The sequence below is a fragment of the Dermacentor andersoni genome, chromosome 10, assembly GCF_023375885.2.
Source record: "Dermacentor andersoni chromosome 10, qqDerAnde1_hic_scaffold, whole genome shotgun sequence".
Classification (NCBI taxonomy): Eukaryota; Metazoa; Arthropoda; class Arachnida; order Ixodida; family Ixodidae; genus Dermacentor; species Dermacentor andersoni.
The window spans coordinates 124,084,196-124,107,396 of record NC_092823.1 but is presented as its reverse complement, the minus strand read 5'-3'; the positions used below and the strand labels follow the sequence as shown (position 1 = coordinate 124,107,396).

Here is a 23,201-nt window from a genome sequence, read left to right as displayed (position 1 = left end):
GCCTGGCTGCGCTCCGTAGATCGGACCAACGGTCCAATCGCGGTGCATTCCATCGCGATATAACCTATGGCAAGTCCATGTGTAGTTTATAAGAAGCACGCATCCTGCTCGTGACATCATTGAAATCGTTTTGCTTTACTGAACACGTTTCGGGCGGCCACTCAGAGCTGTGGTGTGAATACACCACCGCTGTGGTTTAAGTACACCGAGGTATATTGCTCTCACGATAAGTGGAGCTTCACGGAAACAAAGTTCTGCGGTTCGGAACAGTAAGCGCGTATAAGTTCTGCTAGCGCCTTCACCAGGCCTACGTACGTGCAGGCGTACGTTCTTCTGTCGAGCCTTGTTCAATCTTGCACCGAATCCGCCAACCTTCGCTTCCCTGCGCGTCTGGAACACACAGGTAAGATCACTGCAGTAAAGGGGGTTTGTCCCTGTGTTACTCACAGCAGCCGCTTCAGTCCCATACTTCCACACGGCTGCCTTACGTGCCACGATTTCATCGTCCGCTGCCAAAAGCAAGAACGCTGCACGGCTGTCACTGACGTGCAGGGCATTTATCGCACGTAATATGAAGCACAGCGGTTTCACCATGTGACGACACGTTAGCCTGAATCCACCGATGACGGGAAAACATATCTCCCCGTCGTCCTTCGTCCGTGGAGTGGTATACGGCGTTACTTTTTACTTCTTCCAGTCCCACCTGGCCACAACAACGGATGGGAGAGCACAATCCAGATAACGCAGCGGTACAAAACACGATTACTAACGCAGTCCTGCCACGGTACTATATATTACGGTATATACTATATATTACGGTATATTGCCACGGTACTAGACCCACGGAGCCACGCGTGTGAGCGCTCGCAACCATTACACAGCCGCCATTGTGACCCGAGAACATGGCCGTTACAGCAAAAAGAAATAAAAGGAGAAACTAGAACGACTCTTCCTCCGGACTTTTCTCCTAGCGCGCGAAGGGGGTAGGGCCCCTCCCTGAGCTTTGTTTCCTTTCATCTTTTCAAATTTCATGGCGTAGCGATGTAATACTTTGCAGACATGATCGTTATCGCGCAATGTATGCTCTGCGCTTGTCAGCTCAAAATGGCCAGACTTGGTGAGGGGCCCTCTAAGGGCGAAGGTTAAGCGTCCTCCAATACTATTCGTTTTCAATCCAGTTGTTCCAAGCACTGCGCCATGGTAGCTCTAAGTCGGGGATATTACAGCTCATCCTAAAATAAAGAATTGTACGCTGCGAGGTTGGACATTTTGCTGATTTGTTCAACAACGTCGCTGAATCTCTGCCTTTTCTGTCGACAGTAAGGTTAAGATGTCTCATTGTACATGCTTTTAACGCGTATACAGGAAAACATTTTATCCTCTGTCCATTATACAAACTTAATTCGCGCTTTCTTTAACTTTGACTTCTTCGCGCAGTCAGGTTTCGAGTTATTCGCGAAGTTGTGCATACCTACATCTATATATGCCTCTTCGCGTGTCAGCGCATGCACCCCATACGCCATATTACATCTCATTCACGCAGGATTTGGTTGTTCCTGCGTTTGCGACATCGGGGGGTGCTACAGGGTAAACATACGCGTCGATATATTATATCGCTTTTCTCCCTCAAAGAAACTCAGGCCGAGGCAGCGGGAGGATTCTATTTCAATAGTAGAACGGAACTCGTTCCGGGAACGAGAGTTCTTGGTGGCTGTAGAGCTTGGTAGGCCAGCGAACTTGCAGAGCTGCCGATTCGGAAGACAGAAGTTGTCCTCTACACAAGAGTGTAGCGCGGAGCTACAAGAAAATCCTCCGTCGATTTTCTAGGAAGTGAAGGCTGTTAAAGAAAAAGAAACATCGCCAAGGTGCACTGGTGCGATTTCTTTGATAGACGCAAGGCTTGGATTTATTCAATTATTTTCATCGCGAAATTTGGAGGCGTATTCGCACAGTTCTTATATTAGAGTAACACTGCCGAAAAAATGGTCGACCGGGTTTTATTGTTCATTTCCCTGTGGCTAGGCGTTACTTAAATATCTCGTCCGAAGGGTCCAGCTTCTTTCTCTCCGGGTGCTTTTTCCTTCGCATGGTCCTCGTCGTTTTCCTTGTCGTCCTCTTCGTCTCGGTGACGAGCGCGCACGTGTCTTCTCAGGTCGTATATGTTCACACACCCCTTGCCGCAGTGCGGGCAGTGCAGCGGGTACTGACGGCCGTGGACGATCAGCTCGTGCATCCTGGCTACGCTGCGCCGTGCGAACCTCACTCCGCACTCCGAGCAGGCGTGCGGCTTCTCGCCCGTGTGGGTGAGCAGGTGTCTATCTAGGCTACTCCGCCGCGTGAACCCTTTTCCGCACTCGGAGCACACGTGATGACGGCGAGCGCTTTCGGAAGAGTGCCGAATCCTCCGGTGAGTCGCCATGGTTGACGCTTGGCGAAAGCGCTGGCCGCAGTCTGCGCACTCGTACGGCTTCTCCTTCGTGTGGATCAGCAGGTGGCTGCTGAGATGGCTTCGCTCGTTGAAGCCCCGGTGGCAGATGTCGCACACGAACGGCCGCTCGCCCGTGTGGATCCTTTCGTGCCTGGTGACATCGCACCTGCGAAGGTGGGTATGAAAAAAATAGTGATCAGAGCAGCGTTTCTATTCTTTCAGTAGAGTTATCGTGCCACCTTCGCACCCAATGTGATACTGTTGTTTAAGATGACACGTATTAAACAAATTGCAACCGTTGCTCCGGGTTTCCTACATTCAGAAGAAAGCGAGGAAACAAGAAGCTAGAGGAGTTATTGCGGATGGTATCTAGACAACGAATTTATATTAAACCCAACAGTTTTCTTTCGTATACATGAAGTTGTGTTACCCGCCGCGGTGGCTTAGCGGCTGTGGTGTTGCGATGCTAAGCACGACGTCGCGCGGATCAATTCCAGACTGCGGCGGCCACATTCCGATGGGGGCTAAATGCAAAAGCGTCCAGGTCCCGTGCATTGGGGGCACGTTATACATCCCCTGGTGGTCAAAATTACTCCTGAGTCCACCACTACGGCGTGCCCCATAATGAAGACGTGGTTTTTGGCACGTAAAACTCCAGAACTCTGTTCTTCTATTGTATGAAGTTGTCTCAATTCGCGTAGATGGAAAATAGCAACACGCATAAATTCTATTTCAAGTGCACTCGAGATGTATTGCATACCGTTTAGGAAAATTCAAACTTTCACATTTACATAAATTAGTATTCCAAGTTAAGACGTAAAGCGTGCATCCCTTGGAGCAAAATTTACAGAGCCAACAACAAGTCTGTGGTGCTTTGTGTCACCGTAAATCGTGCACGTGCCTATAGTGCTCAATTTGTGTGTTTGCTTCTGAAGTTTTAATAGCACTGATGGCACCTGTAGAGCTTAGGAAAAAAATAATCAGAACCTCCAAGCGTGCGAGTTTCTTGCCATTTATTTCGGCGATCAGAGCCGCTTAGCGATAAATAAATTTAACAAATAACAATAAAAAAGCTTTTTTAATAGTTAACGTACGCTTCGATTTGTCTATTTAAGTTCGAACTCGCAAACTCGGAAATATCTCCTCTATACAATCGCACTAGTCGACTCCCACAAAACTTGCTGCAACTGAATGCACAAATAACGATGTGTCTGATAATGTGGAACAGAAATTTTATGCCTGTTTCGTGCGTGAAATCCACAGAATGTTGCAGCATGCCGTGTGAACTTGTAAACTGCCCTGTTTACTTTTTTTTCCTTTGTTTAGAGGGAACAAAACGTGTTTTCTTAAGTTCTAGTAGAAGTGTAACGACAGCTAAACTAATATACAAAGCAACCGGCTTTCATACTAAAGATATGACCCCGCGGTGTTAAATTTGGCAGTACAGATGGAAATTCTTGATTTGTGGAACGCTCTGAAAGTTAGTGCATGCTGGACTATCGCAGGTAGCTTTCTGTGTTCATGTTCAAGCCATAAGGTCACCACTGCTCAATATCTGTGCGCGTTGTTTCCAAGCTCGCTCGTGTGTAGGCTGCAACGACCGCGCGCGTTGACCAAACTTCAGGACTGATTTCACCCGGAAGCGTTTTTCTATGGTTTTAATTGCGAGAATACTTCGTCAAGTTTGCCTACAACCCAAGCATATATGTGAATCCTAAACATTAGAGTGAAAACAAATGAATACTTATTTTTCATCATCCCGCGAACAACCGCACCGACGCCGAACACAAGAAGCACCACATCATATATCTTCAGCTACAAGTGCCACATCTTCGCTCACTTGTAATTGCTGGAGTAAGGGCAGTGGGCGCATCGGTGCTTTCCTTGGGGCCTTTGCATGTGTTTGCGTCGCCGGTGGTTCTCCAGCAGCTGCTTAACGGTGAATTGATCGCCGCATTCGTCGCAGGAGAATATCTCACGTGGTACAGCGACGTCAGCCTCGGCCGCTTAACAGAGACAAACGAAGAAACAAACATGTTAAATCACCATAACCGACGTTCATTTTCGAAAGTAATGTATTTCATTTTTTTTTCATTGCTTTCTTAGAACAGCTCTCTGAAGAAAGTAAAAAAACTCAACCGCACAGTACGCAATCAGGTGGCTCCGGGGATAAAGGTGACGCTATAGTGGTCACGTGTCTGGGCCCCTCGGAGCCACCACATAGGCAACCTGACTACAACGTCAGTTTCTGGGCAGCGTGCTGTTTACTAATAAATAAAAACGTTGCAGATAAATAATTACTGCAGAACTGCAGAACTCATGTCACGATGACTGTCAACGGTAATTCGATTAGCATTCGAGCGAGGTAGTGACGCACCGTATTTCTGCAGTCATGTTTATTTAACCTCTCTAGTTGTCCTTCTGGGACTTCCTTTGTTTCGGCTGTGTGCGAAATTCACCGGTATCGGCCCACTTTGCTGTGGCACTCGCTTGCCAAGGTCGTACATGAGCGGAATGGTACGAGGACGCCTGTATGGCGACACCGCAGTGACCACAATGGAACGACGTAGAATGAATGACGTTGATGAAACGACAAAGGACGGTTCGACGGGAATCGGATTATTGCCTATTGACACCGATGTTATAACGATGTCAGCTTAACGACGATGTCATTAGGAGAATGGGATGACAACGAGTGTATGACCAAGACGGCTTACCTATGGCGGTACGAAGACAACGGAATGATGAAGCTGGAATTATAAAGACGGCCTGACCATGATGGCACGGCGACGACGGTGTGTCAATGGATGCATTACAGCTGCTGTCTGGCGACTATGGCGTGGCAACAGCGGCCTGATCCCGACTGAATGATGACAGCATGGCTACGATATAATGAAGAAGAAGGAAGGACGTCGATGTACTACGGAGGCGTTGTGATGACGACGGCTTGAAAGCAATGGCCTAACGATGACTGTGTGATGCCGTGGCGACGACGGTATGACGAGAGTCGGATGACAAAGCTGGAATGACGACGATGCAACAACCACTACCACTTCACAACCACGAAACTAGTGGCCCCAGCTGGTAGGCAAATGGCGCCACCGGATCGGCGTTACTGAGGTCGATGCTGCGACGCCGGCGACGTGCTTTCTGTTGAACGAGTTGTCAGCTCGAAACCATTGAGGTGTGAATTGCTGACACCTTCACGCTGAACGCGCAGGAAAAACGTGTTGCGTTTGCAGTATTTCACTGCGGCAAAACACGTACTTGCGGGTGCCGCGTCTCAAGGAACAACCATCGAGTGAGGAAGCGACCGGCGCAGAAGGCGGCTACTACCCTCCTCTCCCGCCGGGGCCCTCTCCCGAAGCCTCCACGAGAGAGGACGGCGCGGGAAATAGGGCCTGCCCTTCCCAGGCTCTCAACCACAGCAGCTAAACCAGGCTTCAGACGCCACAACGCCTTCGCACAACTCCTCGTGTGTCTCAAAGAGATGTATAATTGCTCTTGGCGACGAGCACGTCTTGCTGCTAGTTTGTGCGACAGCACGCTCCCTTTGCATCGGTTTCTTTGTATTGGCGGTGAAAGGCCAACCACGAAAAGTGACGAGAGGATCAAGGAAAGCTATTTGCTCTAAAAATGTATGCGGCAATTTGTTTACATTGCAAAGTCAAGGACCCAAAAAGCAGTGCATACCGTAACACCGGCTGTCCTAACTTTGTTCCCAAGAATTAAAAGATAACGGATGAATATTGTACGAACGGCACTCACGTTTTGTTAAAGGGCGTGGTTCGTGCTATACACAGGGGTATTCCTCGTGTTTTTTCCAAAAATATTCATTTATCAGCTTTACATCGAAAGTTTACTTGCATAATTGATAAGGCGTAAATTCAAACTTTGAAGAAAATTTCGAGAAACAGTACAAATCACAAATGCACTAAAGCCAAACGAGGTCTCGTATCGTCTTTTTTTTTTCCTACGAGAAGTTTCCTACGAAAGTTACCAGACGAAATAGCTCTGGTGCTTCGATTGTTCCGCTGTCATGGGATTACGTATAGTTATCGCATGTGTCTAATGTTCGGGCTGATGCAAACGTTCTTGTGAAGTTATTTGTAACGCTTTTTATTTCTATATTTCGAAACACCCGTAGGTAAATATAAGTACAGCAAGGCAATTAGTCTCTTTGGGCTTATGAGTAATAGTTGGGAATTGTGGCATTTCTGCTGTGGCATTTCTGTTGTTGCAGTGATCAATTTGCGAAGTTACAACAAAGTCGTTTGAAGCCAGGAAAACATCATTCGCATGATGTCTGAGGTGTAGCATCACAATGAATCATTGGTAGCATGCTTCAGGGCACTAATGTCGCCATGGGGAAATGACTGTTCACGTGGTAGCTTTTCAAATCTCGCACACTATCTTTGCAGCCCGAAAAAATAAAACCGCAGCAGCTATCACTGCAGAAAAAATTATTCGGATATTTCTTAATAAGCTCTTGAAATTGTACATGGGAGACTTTGCGTTTAAAGCAACACTTGAAAAGTTAGTTAAATAATTATCGATTATTCACCTACGGTTGCCGTACAAATACAAGTACTCTAAGTTGATCACCAGTCATTGAACAATATTAAGTGGGTTGCATTCTCGTAAGGCACACGTAGATCTTGTAAGTTTTGGCATGAATCAACGGAAACACCATGCGTATAGCTGATGTTTAGCGTAACTTAAACCAAGCATGTTAAAAAGTGTTACGTATATGCTTTTTTGGTAAATGAGATCGATAACATTCTGTTTGTAGTCGTCCAGCATCACTACGCCTGGTTTTTAAATGCGATTAGCAATCTTTTCGGCATTCGATTTGAGGCATAAGTCTGGGTGGAAAAGCGTTACAACATGCTCACAAATACGCACTGAATCTAATTTCTCGGGTTTATGTCTTACGTGGCATGTTTATTTCTTGGCTCGATTTTACTTACTTCTTGTCATTTACCGTTCACGCCTAGCCAATCAGTGCATTAACATTGAGCATAGTGCTGCTCGGATACCTTACGAATCGCCTAAAGAAATAGCAAGTCGTTGCGTTATCCCGGCTGAGGTCTTAGAAAAAACTTTGTTGTATGCTATGTTAGCTTCACTCAAACGTTAACAATTAAGCCTTGTGTCCGAAAATGTATCTTTGTGAACTTCCTTTTTTCAAGTAACCTAATTAGCTAAAGGAAGGCATCTTTGAAAAGCCTGAGTAGCCCTCCTCCAAAAAAAAAAGTAATAATCTCAGAACGACCAAGAACACAATTCCGTTGGTCTCATTTGCTTAAAAACAAATCAAGTTTCTGTGAAGGCTTAGTTCAAGTTATGTGAAACAACCGGTACACAAAGGAACGAATACGCACCTTTGCTCTGTGTCCCTGAATTGCCGATGAGACCCAGCTGCTTGGCGAAGTCGTCCCCGTACCACACGAACAGCTCCTCTGCGGCGTTCACCACCTTGCAGGTGCGGTAGTAGACGGCACCCTGGCGCACGAACGCCACCAGGTTCTGCTGGCTCTGCTCGGGAGCGCAGTTCACGTAGCGCATCCAGTTGGAACGGTCCAACGGGCGGCCGTCCACCAGGAATTCTCGGCCGCTGTGGCGGATCTGCAACGGGAAACAACGCACGAATGGTCTAAACCTGAGCCACTTGTTAACTATAGTTCTCTTCAGCATTCAACTGACTCGCTGAAGAAGAGACAGCACAAAGGGACAAGACACTCCACTGAATGAGCTTAGTCCCTTCGTGCTGTCTTGCGGAGTGATACGAAAGAGCCAACCGTTAATCGTTACACTCGCTGCACTAGCATCTATCGGGTGCCTGTCATTGGCCGGGTGCGCTGACACGTGAGATCACACATAACACGCACCTGCCAGGTGTACCCGTTAGCGGCGCTGCTGTCCACTTTGACGCCCTCGTAGGGTCCAAAGCACAGCCTCTTGGGCAGCCGCTTCATGGTAAACACGCCGTACTGGGCCCCTTTGATCGTCGAACGGCGCACACACAACCCGTCGGGCACTGTCTTGTTTGCGCGCTGGGGGTCACCCAAAGGAACCTGCAATGGATATGCACAGACAATATCTCCTAGGTCGTGGCTATAGTATATACAATAAGTATCTCGTCTGGGCACAGCTGTCTTCTCACAGTGCTTTGTTGGTTCTTCTTCACAGTGCCGATGGAGCCGCATATTCCAGCCATATAGTCTTGACAAACGTCATTCAGGTAGCGTTTCCAACTACTTCCTCCGAGCGAGCCGTGTTGATTACAAGCAATCTCTCCCGTTTTGCAAAAATGTTCAGCAAGGAGACTTTGCCTCATTACGTCTACATCTACGGTGGTGCATTCTTTACAGGGGTATAGTACGATGGAGTTATTTTCGACTGTATTGGCGCTAATTACACCAGCATCATTAATTTACCTACTTGGCGACTAATTCACGCTTCATGTGGGTACCACAGAAGCTCCCTCCCTGACACCATTCCATTGCGCGAGCCCTGTTTATTTCAAGAAATTCATTTTCCAAAAATGTGCCGCAAAGCGACTTTGCCACGTCATGTCTTTATCTACGGTGGTGCATTCTTTACAGGGGTATAGTACGATGGGGTTGTTTTCGAATATATGGGATGCTAATTACGCCCGTACCATTATTCTTACCTATGCTACGACTACTTCTCGCTTCTAGGCTCGCTAAATCCTACACTTCTGATATCCATTTTAACTGGCTCCCACGCTATAAAGTCACAGAACGGCCATTTTTCCTGGAAGGGGTTACAAGATAACCAGATGCCAGATATGTCAACAACTTGTGAAGTCAACTAAGACAACATTATTTTCAATAAGGTGCACAGTACATCGGCAAGTGGTTCCACAGTGACTGCAAAACATGGCGACGTTGCCTTCAATAAAATTATAGTTATAAGAGGCAGTGAAAGCAAAAAAAAAATAACAATTTTATCCCTTGACCTTTATTCCATGTCCCGTCGCGGGGGGAGATCTTAGCCTGGGTCGCCAAAAACCTGCCGGACAATTCAATAAAGTTATTGCCAACCAATCCCATGACTTGCGCAGAGTGATGTCCAGGAGTGTTCGCGACATGCTCGTAAGCAAGTTACTAACATGCATGGAATGCCAAGGTCTTGTCGCGGGTGAATTCGTGTCTAAAACCAAATTTCCGGCGAAGCTAAAGTTCGCGCCTGACCTTATTTGTTTGATGACTTGTATAAAATAATTTGTACGAAATAGCTAAACCACGCTCCCCACCGTGTCCCGTCAGAGCAAAGTAAAACGCAGTAAATCTACACACTTCAGGTAGGTGGTTGTTTGAATGGCTGCAACACAGCAGCCAGCAGTGAGTAACAATGATGCGTCAGGTTGTCGGGTTGAGGGAAGCAGCAAAATATATCGAGCAACATCCCTAAAACATTGCGTGCCTTTACAGCAGCAGTGGTTCCGTGTTTGAAAGCCCGTCTCTTCTATGGGGAAAGTCGTGAGTTAAAATATATAGCTGCAGGCCGCCGGTTATACACCGGCAAAAAAACTGGGTATGAGCGCATACACAGCACGGTACTCGCCTTGAAACTCCCGACGAAACTGGTGACGTGTCGAAGAAAATGATATCGCGATGATATGATACCCTCAATGTCAGTAAGCGTTCTCACGTGTGCTTTCATCGACGTCGTAATTATGTAGTACGTTCCTACTCCCTTAACAACGGCACTTTAACATAATGTGAGACCTTTAAATGCCTAAGAGTGCATACATAGAGTGACTTATGTTGGACCCATCATATCAATCAGTTAACTAATTCTTGCAACCGATTACTAGGTTATCTACGCCGTAACTTGTCTTCAGAATCTCCCTCAAACTACTTGCATATAAATTCTTAATCCGGTCAAAACTAGAATGAACTTATGCTATTTATGGCAACCATCAAGTTAATATTATAACGGTATCATCGAGCGATGCTCAAGAGACGAGCCGCCGCGAGAACAACGATAAAGTTGGTCGGTGCCCTTGGCGCGAGCGAGTGTCAGCCTGGCTGCCTGGCTCCAGTGTAAATAGCCTGTAAATAGCCTCTTTCGTCTGTGTCTTTCCACACGTAACATTCTGGTGGAGGTGCGGCGTATCGATCCACGTACCTCTCGGGGATCAACACCACTGAATCGGTTCAGAACTGAGCTGCCAGATTCATTCTTTTTGACTACTGCTATAACACAAATGTTTCATCCTTAAAATCCCAGTTGTCTTCTATCGCTCACCTCTCGACGCAAAAGTGCTCGTCTTTCTTTAATTTTTTTAAGTTCTTTCATTCACAATTGACAGCTAACCAAATCATCAGTCCAGCCCGTCGTTTCTCCCTCCCCACGCATCCTAATGCTGTGTATCTACCACGCACCCATTCCACTACGCATCAACATTTTTTTATACACACAGTCCGATCATGGAATATCCTCCCCTCTGACATCGCCCTCATCACTGACATTTCTCATTTCAAAGCTGCCATCGAAGACCGTCTTTCAAGTCACACCGCCTAACCTGACACGTCATTTTTCAATATGTGCCCAACCTTCATGTAATGTCCCCTTTTGGGACCTTTGAGGTATAATAAATAAGTAAATAAATAAATAAATAACCATACAGGTGCCCAACTCTTGCGTCAAGTAACAAGATTACAATGACAGAAAGTCGTTTCACTTACCGGAGTGTCCTTCACGTGCGTTAGTGGTCCATGGACCGGACAGTCTCCCGGGTAGTCCATCTTGCAGTCATCACAAACTGGGAACGGAAGAGTTCGCAGCTTTGTTCGGTTACAGCTATGGCTAAGAAATCATGATATCCTTGCTGGCTATAAATTGTTCTATATTAGCAAAAAATGCTTCCAGTTTATAAACATTAATTGCGGCCCAATAGGAAGCGTTGTTCAAATTATGTGACACAGCTGAAACTCGATTTAACGAAGTGATGACCTCGCTCGAATTTTTGCGTTAAATCTGGAACTTCGTAAAATTGAGAAAAGAATTTTTCCTTCAAAATCTTCGAGTGTTTGGTCCTTCGAAATCTAACATTGTAACGTGGCGACACGCAAAAGCTACCACGGCATTCTATTTGCCGCTAATCCAGCCATCTGTCTCATAAACCATGAAATAACGAAAGCAACCACCAGCCGGCTAAAGCGTCGTGCTGCTGACTTCGGGGAACCCGCATAACATGGTTTGAATTTCGCCCAGAAACCAGTGGGGCCAGCTTGGACCGCAGATCTTTTTTTTTTTGTCATTGTAGAGCGGGACACAACCTATCGGCACATATCCCGTGATCCAAGATGGCGTCAAAGGGTTTCATTAAAGAACGGTACATACCCAGTTCCGCATCCACAGTAACCCATGTCGGCGAGAAAGAGGTTCACTGAAGACCGCCTCCTATCTAGACATTGCCACGTACTCAGTGACTCAAGTTGGTTTGACTGTTGGCTTCGGACCATGTTCCCTCAGCACAGCAGTCCGATTCTCTAAGCATTCGACCATGCATTGCACATGGAGCCAGGTTGGAGATTAGATAGATAGATAGATAGATAGATAGATAGATAGATAGATAGATAGATAGATAGATAGATAGATAGATAGATAGATAGATAGATAGATAGATAGATAGATAGATAGATAGATAGATAGATAGATAGATCATCATCATCATCAGCCTGATTACGCCCACTGCAGGGCAAAGGCCTCTCCCATACTTCTCCAACTACCCCGGTCATGTACTAATTGTGGCCATGTTGACCCTCCAAACTTCCTAATCTCATCTGCCCACCTAACTTTCTGTCGCCCCCTGCTACGCTTTCCTTCCCTCGGAATCCAGTCCGTAACCCTTAATGACCATCGGTTATCTTCCCTCCTCATTACATGTCCTGCCCATGCCCATTTCTTTTTCTTGATTTCAACTAAGATGTCATTAACGCGCGTTTGTTCCCTCACCCAATCTGCTCTTTTCTTATCCCTTAACGTTACACCTATCATTTTTCTTTCCATAGCTCGTTGCGTCGTCCTCAATTTAAGTAGAACCCTTTTCGTAAGCCTCCAGGTTTCTGCCCCGTACGTGAGCACTGGTAAGACACAGCTGTTATACACTTTTCTCTTGAGGGATAATGGCAACCTGCTGTTCATGATCTGCGAATGCCTGCCAAACGCACCCCAGCCCATTCTTATTCTTCTGATTATTTCACTCTCATGATCTGGATCAGCAGTCACTACCTGTCCTAAGTAGATGTATTCTCTTACCACTTCCAGTGCCTCGCTACCTATCGTAAACTGCTGTTCCCTTCCGAGACTGTTAAACATTACTTTAGTTTTCTGCAGATTCATTTTTAGTCCCACCCTTCTGCTCTGCCTCTCCAGATCAGTGAGCATGCATTGCAGTTGGTCCCCTGAGTTACTAAGCAAGGCAATATCATCAGCGAAGCGCAAGTTACTAAGGTATTCTCCATTTACTCTTATCCCCAATTCTTCCCAATCCAGGTCTCTGAATACCTCCTGTAAACACGCTGTGAATAGCATTGGAGAGATCGTATCTCCCTGCCTGACGCCTTTCTTTATTGGGATTTTGTTGCTTTCTTTATGGAGGAGTACAGTGGCTGTGGAGCCGCTATAGATATCTTTCAGTATTTTTACATACGGCTCGTCTACACCCTGATTCCGCAATGCCTCCATGACTGCTGAGGTTTCGACTGAATCAAATGCTTTCTCATAATCAATGAAAGCTACATATAATGGTTGGTTATATTCCGCACATTTCTCTATCACCTGATTGATAGTGTGAATATGATCTATTGTTGAGTAGCCTTTACGGAATCCTGCCTGGTCCTTTGGTTGACGGAAGTCTAAGGTGTTCCGGATTCTATTTGCAATTACCTTAGTAAATACTTTGTAGGCAACGGACAGTAAGCTGATCGGTCTATAATTTTTCAAGTCTTTGGCGTCGCCTTTCTTATGGATTAGGATTATGTTAGCGTTCTTCCAAGATTCCGGTACGCTCGAGGTCTTGAGGCATTGCGTATAGAGGCTGGCCAGTTTTTCTAGAACAATCTGCCCACCATCCTTCAGCAAATCTGCTGTTACCTGATCCTCCCCAGCTGCCTTCCCCCTTTGTATAGCTCCCAAGGCGTTCTTTACTTCTTCCGGCGTTACTTCTGGGATATCGAATTCCTCTAGATTATTCTCTCTTCCATTATCATCGTGGGTGCCACTCGTACTGTATAAATCTCTATAGAACTCCTCAGCCACTTGAACTATCTCATCCATATTAGTAATGATATTGCCGGCTTTGTCTCTTAAGGCATACATCTGATTCTTGCCAATTCCTAGTTTCTTCTTCACTGCTTTTAGGCTTCCTCCGTTCCTGAGAGCTTGTTCAATTCTATCCATGTTATGCTTCCTTATGTCAGCTGTCTTACGCTTGTTGATTAACTTCGAAAGTTCTGCCAGTTCTATTCTAGCTGTAGGGTTAGAGGCTTTCATACATTGGCGTTTCTTGATCAGATCTTTCGTCTCCTGCGATAGCTTACTGGTATCCTGTCTAACGGAGTTACCACCGACTTCTATTGCACACTCCTTAATGATGCCCACAAGATTGTCGTTCATTGCTTCAACACTAAGATCCTCTTCGTGACTTAAAGCCGAATACCTGTTCTGTAGCTTGATCTGGAATTCTTCTATTTTCCCTCTTAGCGCTAACTCATTGATCGGCTTCTTATGTACCAGTTTCCTCCGTTCCCTCCTCAGGTCTAGGCTAATTCGAGTTCTTACCATCCTGTGGTCACTGCAGCGCACCTTACCGAGCACGTCCACATCTTGTATGATGCCAGGGTTAGCGCAGAGTATGAAATCTATTTCATTTCTAGTCTCGCCGTTCGGGCTCCTCCATGTCCACTTTCGGTTTTTCCGCTTGCGGAAGAAGGTATTCATTATCCTCATATTATTCTGTTCTGCAAACTCTACTAATACCTCCCCCCTGCTATTCCTAGTGCCTATGCCATATTCCCCCACTGCCTTGTCTCCAGCATGCTTCTTGCCTACCTTGGCATTGAAATCGCCCATCAGTATAGTGTATTTTGTTTTCACTCTACCCATCGCCGATTCCACGTCTTCGTAGAAGCTTTCGACTTCCTGGTCATCATGACTGGATGTAGGGGCGTAGACCTGTACAACCTTCATTTTGTACCTCTTATTAAGTTTCACAACAAGACATGCCACCCTCTCGTTAATGCTATAGAATTCCTGTATGTTACCAGCTATATTCTTATTAATCAGGAATCCGACTCCTAGTTCTCGTCTCTCCGCTAAGCCCCGGTAGCACAGGACGTGCCCGCTCCTTAACACTGTATATGCTTCTTTTGGCCTCCTAACTTCACTGAGCCCTATTATATCCCATTTACTGCCCTCTAATTCTTCCAATAGCACTGCTAGACTCGCCTCACTAGATAATGTTCTTGCGTTAAACGTTGCCAGGTTCATATTCCAATGGCGGCCTGTCCGGAGCCAGGGATTCTTAGCACCCTCTGCAGCGTCGCAGGTCTGACCGCCGCCGTGGTCAGTTGCTTCGCAGCTGCTGGGGACTGAGGGCCGGGGTTTGATTGTTGTGTTCATATAGGAGGTTGTGGCCAAGTACTGCACCAGGGTGGCCAATCCTGCTCTGGTGAGGGAGTGTGTTACCGGTTCTGGTCACCGGCATCAGGCCACACTCCAGGCCTGTTTATGCAATTTTATCAACACGCGGATTTTTTTTTTTTTTAATCCGGTGGAAAATTGCGCGGCACCGGGATTCGAACCACGGACCTCTTGCACGCGAGGCGGGTGTTCTACCTCTACGCCACCGCTGCACTATAGATAGATAGATAGATATCCAAAAAGAAATCCGTGGAGTACCTGAAGAACGCCAACGCATTAGAAAATGCGATAGGCTTGCTTACACAGGTAGTCTTCGTCCGGTCCCTCTTCGCATTCCATATAGTTAACCTCCTTCCGCTGCCGTCTAGGGTAGCGGAAATCTCCGGAAGAGTCGTTGTCTGCAGAGGCTGCAAGTGATCGAATATTAGAAGGGTGCAAAAAGACTCCTTATTTTTTGGTGTCGTGACATCCATAAAATACAAACAAGTTGCGAACTCCTTATGAAGCATTATATGGCGCATGCGTGAATGATCCTATCTGGAAGCATACATACAATTCAAAGATAAGCTCTTTGTTTTTGTCGTACGTTGCCTGCATGACAAACAACCAGGTTTAGTTCCATAATTATTATAAGTTAACGAAATGCTGCAACTTTATTGCCTTAGGGCGTGTGTTGTACTCGCGCAGTTCAAACCAGTAAGTCTCGAGGCCGGTTAATATTAGTATATAGTCGCCAATAGTGCACGATTCGATGCTTCCGTCACCGCGATACATCATAGATTATATTGGTGCTCCGCGTACTTTTGTCTCTCAATGAGCAAAAAAGGGCATTCCGGAAAGTAATGCATAAAATGACAATGTGTTTTGAAAAAATATCACATGTAAGGCTTTTCTCCGGTTTTAATGACATTGAATAGGCCTTAGAGCTGACTGAGTTCAGCCGCGAACTTGTAGTGTCTATCCTAAAGTAAATATTTGAAGGTGACTTATAGCGAATTTCTTGTTGCATAACTGCTCGTTTTTTTTATATTTGTTAGGCACCTGGTATTTGGTTCATGTTGTTCTTCCGGATTGACTAAATTCCCGCAGTGCCACGTACGAAACGTGGATAACATGTACAACTTAAGATATCAAAATCAGGCAGCTGGTATAACAGCTATAGCTGTGTGGTGCACTCTTCTGCGCTTTTCTTTTTCTTTTTTTTATCCAGCACAGAATACATCAATAGGAGTTTGCGATCTCGGATCCCGGCTGAAGCCGCTTCATTCCGATTTGTCCAGGTGAGCCACTGCGCCATAAATAACTTTAGGCGCTCTCTAAAAAAGAATGCAGGTGGTCAAAATTAAATTGCCCGACTTCACAATGGCGTCCCACAGGCGTAGATCGATTCGAAGCTCTGTGATACGTAAAGCCCAATCAATGAGTCACCCGATCAAATGAACAATTTTATGGCGTCGAAGTGGCGCCGTGACTTAACGGCACACACTCACGGAATGGCCTGTCAGTCGGTTCTCCGTCGCTGTCATCGCACTCGGCGTAGTTTACCTTCTTCTGAGCACGGCTGGGACGCTTGGAGCCCGCGTGGCTTGCGTCGACGCCTGCAACGAAGCACACGCACACATAGCATTATTACCGCGCATGTAAACTCAAAGTGTTTTATCACGACGATATACCATTACTACGATACAGCCACCGTCTACACCACGGCCGCGCGCCAGTTTTGAGCGTGTCAACTTAGTTGTGCCGTGACAGTATACCTGTCGCAGTTCTCGCTGTGCACAAACCTGATATGTGACAGAGGCTGTGTCGGTATGCTAAAACACATTTAGATGACGTTAGTTCAGCGTGAAGTATCGCACACTATGACGTACGATGATGCAGCCGCAGATTTGATAATTTGAGGAACCTGGAGATTTGAAGCAAACGAAAACGGTCGAGCAAGCGTTGGCTCAAGCTGGATCCAACGCCTCGACAAAAGGACTCGTATTGGTTGCGAAACAAAGGGACTTAATATTCGACAAAGGGATTTGTATTCGTCAAGGCAGTCGTACGTGAGTGTCGGGAAAGGATTAACTTGAAATTTGAAAGCGATAAAAGCTTTCGTTAATTGGCTTTTTCCGCCATTATCGTGGTCGGCCAAAATTTCTCCGCCGATATAACGAGGAGACCCTAGCCTTGCAGGGAATTATGTGGTACTGGCACGGAGGTGCGGACAGCGGACCGGTAGTTGGTCAACGGGTCATAGGAACAGGCGTCCCTGTCTCTGCACCTGTCTGGGTGGTCTGGCGTTCCGCGCCGAACTACAGCCTACTATGATTCAATAAGACGCATACAGCTTCTGTCGCTGGAGAGCTTCGATGTCTCCGAAGGTCTACATCGTCTATACGCTGTGGTTGATGGTTGCGCCTTGTCCCGTTTCCTCGCGGTCTGTAGTGACGGTGGCAGAGATCGTCTTTTGCAGAAGGTCTCGGCGCATCGTTTGTCAAGGGGTGCCGTTTCGTCTTGCTGGTTCATCTCAGCTTTGGTTGGGCGTTTTCATGCCATCGCCGCCACGGTATACCATGCCATGTACCCCAAAAAAACATGTCGGGAATAATTGATCCCGACATCATAGAACACCGCCATCACCATCAGCAATATGGTCAATCATTGCCAATGTGTCCAGAAAATTTTTCGTTTACGTTTGTTCTCCCGCTACGAACACTGCACGAAGGAAACTCGCTAGGCATCTGCTCATATCTCTGCCATAGACAAAATGCAGCTGCATTCACGTGAACCCGGCAGGCTTGCGGGTAGATTGAGAGGTCGAATATATTTGCCGCGAGATCGCATCATAATAAAACATTTTAATCAACTATGTTTCACACTGCAGCTTCACGTCATACCTTCAGCTCACTGAGGACGTATTCTGCGACGATAGCTTCGGCAATACGATCACCTTCACGTGACGTAGTCCTGAACCAGCCAATCAGCGCGCGCCTGACGGCGATACTGTCGCCCGAAGTGATCGCCGCTCGCGGTGATGTTGATTCCTTTTCAACCCACAGTTTCATTTCGTGCTGTTCGTCTTCCTCTCTTGCCACCTCTGCGAACATCCTTCAGTAAATCTAGCCTAACATAACGGATCCATCGCGATAACAATATGAGTTGTGTGGAAATCGTGTTTAAAGCATGAAATGTCGACCCTGTTGGCATGCGGGTTGACCGAACCAGACCGAACTGGTCAGTCTACATATTAACCATTGAAGGTGCTTCGCGCATAGGGTTTGTGAAACGGCTTGTGAAAGGGCTTGCGAAACAAATTCCCGTCTCTCAGAAACGCGGTGTTGCTGGCATACGTGGTCTTCCTCGTCAATCGCCTGGTTGTTCTGTAGTTTGTGATCACCTTGTACATTACATAGGCTCACAGACGCGCGCAGACGCACTATATATTTGCAAAGTTTTGTTGAGGCCTGTAGACCTTATAAAAAAGAAACAGAAGCCTTTTCACAACAAGCAATGCGCCACAAAAAGCCGTTCAGAAGTGCCGATCTGTAAGCGCGTTGCTAAGGGGAATACTTACTCGTGTTGTCGGTTGCCGCGCCAGCCGCGAGCTGTTGCTTGTCCGCTAGGACGGTGCGGTCTTTGACGGGAGCCGTCCACCTCTCCTTGCGTGGAGCGAGCTTCACTCCGCCTCTGTTTTCTTTGCCCTTGGCGACAGTTTTGGGAGCCTATTGTCGAGCACAAAGAATAACTATTGTTAATAACTGGAAGGATAAACACCTGCGTTAACGCAAGTATTGCATATCAACAGAAGAAGACGCGCGATGTCTTCCGGGAAATTAACGTTAAGAATACAGGCCAGTAGGAGCGTAGTGCGGCGATATCCGAAGGGGCAGATCAGAGTTGCAACGTGTTCTACTGTAGCTGCGATAAAGAAAAAAAATTGGAGGACGCTTAAGCTTCGCCCTTAAGAGTTGAACGCAGTAGCATTCAAAGACCCCTGACTGCTTTTCATGCTTACCGGTAACTGCAGCTTACGTAACCTTAGCGTTTCCCGTGAAACGCTGGCGGCGAGCGCTATGCACGAAGGCAGGCCTTCAGGTAGAAACGCGGCCTCTTGCGTGGGTCGAGCTCCTGTTATTGTTTCGCACGTTTAATATTTTAGTCTAAGAAGAGCTAACGTAAAGGGTATGCACTGTCGCTGTTATTCTTTATTTTATTACATTTGTTTGTGGGCTGCCGTTCATAAACTTCCGAGGAATAACTTTATAAGGAATGAAAGACAAGGTATGAGCAACGTTGTGGTAGAAGAGCGGTTGGGTATGAGTGGTTCGGAATTTGGCAATTTTTTTTTTTTTTTTTGCCGAAGCGAGGTCTAACGCCGACGCAGGACGCCGACGCCGCTTTTCTGCGACATGGGCTCCTTTACGCTGTCGCGTTAACACGGCAGTTTGAAATCCATATTCGCGGAATAAAGCTCGAGGTGGCACTGCGCGCCGCAAATAACAGTGTTCTCGACATGTCCGGACGAGGGCGTGACACCTCGACAGCTGCTTCTGTATACGCACTGCTTTTCGCACTGTTTCGATCGGACGTGGGAGGAAGATCTTGTGCGACGTACAGTCGCGGACAGAATAAAATGGACCACGGGATCTCCGAAAACGTTCAATTCCCGAGCAGCCTGTAGCAGTAACCAGTAAAACTGCCCACGACAACGTTGTTAGCATATTCTAGTCGAGGTCCAAAATGCAAATACCAGATTGCGTTGTGAGGTTGCGGAGATATTCAGCTTTTTCTTAGATTTCATGGTCCGTAATATTCTGTCCGCGACTGTACATCACGCGCTGACCGGCGTGGTTTACGGCGACGTCCAAGTACGGAAGCTCTGGTTATAAAGACGGTTGCCAGGCGCGCATGCGCACGTTGGTAAAGCGCAGGACGTGTGTGAGCGTCATACGTGGTGGGTATAGACTCACTGGGCTGCAGCCTGTATTACATTGTCTGACGAGCATTGAACCCACAGAACGTATTCATTCTTCGTGAGTTCATTGAATTGTATTTGTCAGATGATCTAGTCTGCTTTCCCTGTGTTGTGTGTGCTCAAACCGTTGCGCATTGCACGCATTTTTCGTTCTCCCTCTTGCCTGGGTGACTGACACCTGCAGTATTGAATGAATGAGTGAATGAATGAATGAATGAATGAATGAATGAATGAAGGAAGGAAGGAAGGAATGAATTAGCGAGTTCAGCGGTGCTTCGAGTTAGGAACTCCTGGCGGACAAGCGAGCGCGTTCAGACGCTTTGCGCGTTTTAATTTGGCCTTATACCGAGGTGCAGTTACAACGCAAGCGAGAGCTCGCGCGCACGAGGAACGCGGGGACGACAGCCCTCCGAGAGCGAGGGTGACGTGGCGTCGCGGCGATGCCCTCTCCCGTGACGGCACACCTGGCGCACTAGCGCGGCAACAGAACGTTCCCACTCAACCCGTCTGCTCCGTCTAGGCGCGCTCGTGACGTGGCGCCGCAGCCAATGGGAATTTAGGTGCCGCATCGCTGCTACAGACACCGGCTTCTTTTTTTTTCGGCGAATGAGCCATTTAATGCTTTCGCATCGGTAAATCGCAGTTTCGCCCAAAAGGCGAAGCACGGATGGTGATAGCAAAGCGTTCTATAACTACACAAGATATGGTTCGCAGCTCTGTCGGCCGTACAAATTGCAGTAAACCTTCGCTCACTAATTAAATTAAACAAGCACGACGCCAAGCGCACTCAGGGAAACATGAACAGATCTCACTTGACGACCGCTAACAATGGCTGTGACAACGCTGACACAATGAAGTAAACCAGCAGCGAACGATTCGGGTTGTCTACTGCTCTCCCTTCGACGCGTCTTCAAAATATGAGATTACGCGGCCTCCAACCATGGGCTCGCTGGAAGGGAGCTGGCGCACGTGAAACCACCAGCCATCTCTGCAGCCACCTCTGCACCTGCCACTGCGATTTCTCCAACATATGCGGGCCACGACGAGCTCAGCCACGCGGACAGCCATGCACAGCCACGTCAGCGCTAAAGGAGTAGACGCACGCTCGCTGCCTCCCCCCCCCCTCGCCTTCGCGAGCTTCACCACGTTGCCGCGTGTGCAACTCCTCCCCCCCCCCCCCGCCGCCCTCCTATTCAACGCGTGTTTAATGATGCGACATCCAACATTGCACAGGCGGATGGACGTCGCGCATCGAGGCGCTGTACTTCTCATGCTCACCCTCTCCCGCTTTCTCTCGCAGACTATGCGCACACGGCGTGGGACGCCGTCTTACCGCACTTCGAGTTTATGCGGAACCTCACGGCGACGCCAACGGCGAGAATTCACCTCGAGTGTTCATAAATTGCTATCGCAATAATAATTTTTAAAAGAAACATATATCAGTTTTCTTCTTAATTGCCCACATAACGGTATATCTAGCGCACCCCCAGAACCAAAGCTCCTGTTCTTCGAACCTCTCCGTGCCTTTCTTTCAATACGGTTTGCAGTTTGGTGAGTTTCGGTTGTTGACGTTATTCGAATAAATTTGAAAAAGAATTCTGAAACTGCAGGAAATTTTATGCAGACAATTGCCATTCACTTAATAGCAGTACTTTTTTGTCTTTAATATTAAGTGATCTTGAAGTGATGGGGAAAAAAACGGAGTTTGCGCCCACGTCTGCACATCGAGCCTGAGACCACCGCCTTTCCGGGGCCGGCGCGCTGTAATCTGAGTTACCCAGGGATTCTCGTAAATAGCACGTTGACCGAAAAGAAATACGCATTTCATTATCCCTCGAGCAAGTTTCTTTTTTTTTCGAGGAAATCGACTAACTCGTTGCTTCAAGCTTGCAGTGGATTCGCTTGTCACAAATTTGAAACATCATCACTTTGCAAAAGAGACGTGGTTAACCGCGTGGCTGACCTTCCAAATTTTTTGCTAACAGTTCTTCTCCAAATCGCCGAGGGGGAAAAAAATGCGCTTAAGAACCGTGTCCCTACCTGTGCGGTGTTGGTTGCCTTCTTGAGCCGTTGCTCTTCACTGTGCGATTCTGGAACAAAACAACCGTTTCACGATACGACAAAAGCACATGCGGTATTTGCGTTGCGTTTAGCACTGCAAATTGTTCCTTTTGTTAATTATATTGGTATTCACGCGCGGGAACCTGTGCATATGCCTGATTATGACAGGTGTAGACGCAGTGTAAAGGAAACAAGGTTAACTCTACAATGAATGTCCAAGTGAATGTCCAAATGTCAAGTGAATGTCCAAAGGATATCCAGTGGATGTCATTTCGGTCAGTTAGAAATAGATTTAATCAGGAGAGGAAAGACTGCCACCGTCGTGACTACACGAAGCGCGTACAGGTTAAGCCAAAATAAATAAGTCTATAAAATCGCCGCAGTAGAAGAAAAAATTTGCAGCCCTAATATGAGTGTGGACAAATTTCCTAAGAACCCGCAGACATTTTTGGGGCGTCACGCTGGAAACGCATCAGTTGCAAGCGGTCATCATTCATGCGAAAGTTAACGTTGCACATTCTCATTTTAGAAGTACAGGAACATGTGAGAGAATACTCACTAGCGCTGTTCTTGGCCACGGGTTTTGGAGCCACCGGCTTGGCCTTCATAAATTCCGGCATGGCCGGTTTAAGATCTGAAATGTTCAACGTTACGAGTAAAAAAAAAGAAAAGACAAATGGAAAAGAACAGATATATAAACATGGCATTCCGTGGGGAGGAAGCTCGTTACAGTTGGCTTACCCAACGCGACCATGGCATCGTAGTTTCGTTTGATGTTCCCGTATCGCTCCTTCGTCAAATCGGGCATCTCTTCCCACTCTTGGTCAGTGAAGTAGCAGCGAACTTTGGCCAAATATTCATTTTCGGACATCTTAATTGGCAGATCTGTATCAACGCACGGAACAAGAAATCCGACCACCGACGGGAAGCTTCTTGAAGGTGTCGTCTGCTCGCATGTTTGTCCACTCGCGCTAAAAACACAACCGCGTAATCACATTTGCACTAAAAAAAATTTTGTTGTTATATTAATCACAGCTACCTTTTAATAATTAAATGTTTTAATGCTAT

The 23,201-nt window shown here is 46.9% G+C and overlaps 1 protein-coding gene across 1 annotated transcript; it reads right to left on the bottom strand.

Moving 5' to 3' along the window:
- Positions 1-1,885: 1,885 nt before the first annotated feature.
- Positions 1,886-23,145, bottom strand: LOC126544928 (histone-lysine N-methyltransferase PRDM7-like). Its single transcript, XM_050192477.3, has 11 exons — positions 22,875-23,145; positions 22,693-22,767; positions 22,113-22,162; positions 18,672-18,819; positions 16,600-16,707; positions 15,412-15,516; positions 11,149-11,225; positions 8,320-8,505; positions 7,813-8,056; positions 4,269-4,434; positions 1,886-2,594 (listed from the first exon to the last, which is right to left on the bottom strand). The coding sequence occupies exons 1-11, from the start codon at positions 23,002-23,004 to the stop codon at positions 2,030-2,032; spliced, it is 1,854 nt and encodes a 617-aa protein (XP_050048434.1). The 5' UTR covers positions 23,005-23,145; the 3' UTR covers positions 1,886-2,029.
- Between the last annotated feature and the right edge of the window lie 56 nt (positions 23,146-23,201).

Excerpts from the sequence above, each read along its gene's own strand:
- LOC126544928 (XM_050192477.3), bottom strand. The coding sequence starts at position 23,004 with ATGTCCGAAAATGAATATTTGGCCAAAGTTCGCTGCTACTTCACTGAC. Across the intron at positions 22,768-22,874 it reads CGATGCCATGGTCGCGTTGG|ATCTTAAACCGGCCATGCCG; the intron begins GTAAGCCAACTG and ends TGAACATTTCAG. Across the intron at positions 4,435-7,812 it reads TTCAGGGACACAGAGCAAAG|CGGCCGAGGCTGACGTCGCT; the intron begins GTGCGTATTCGT and ends GTCTCTGTTAAG.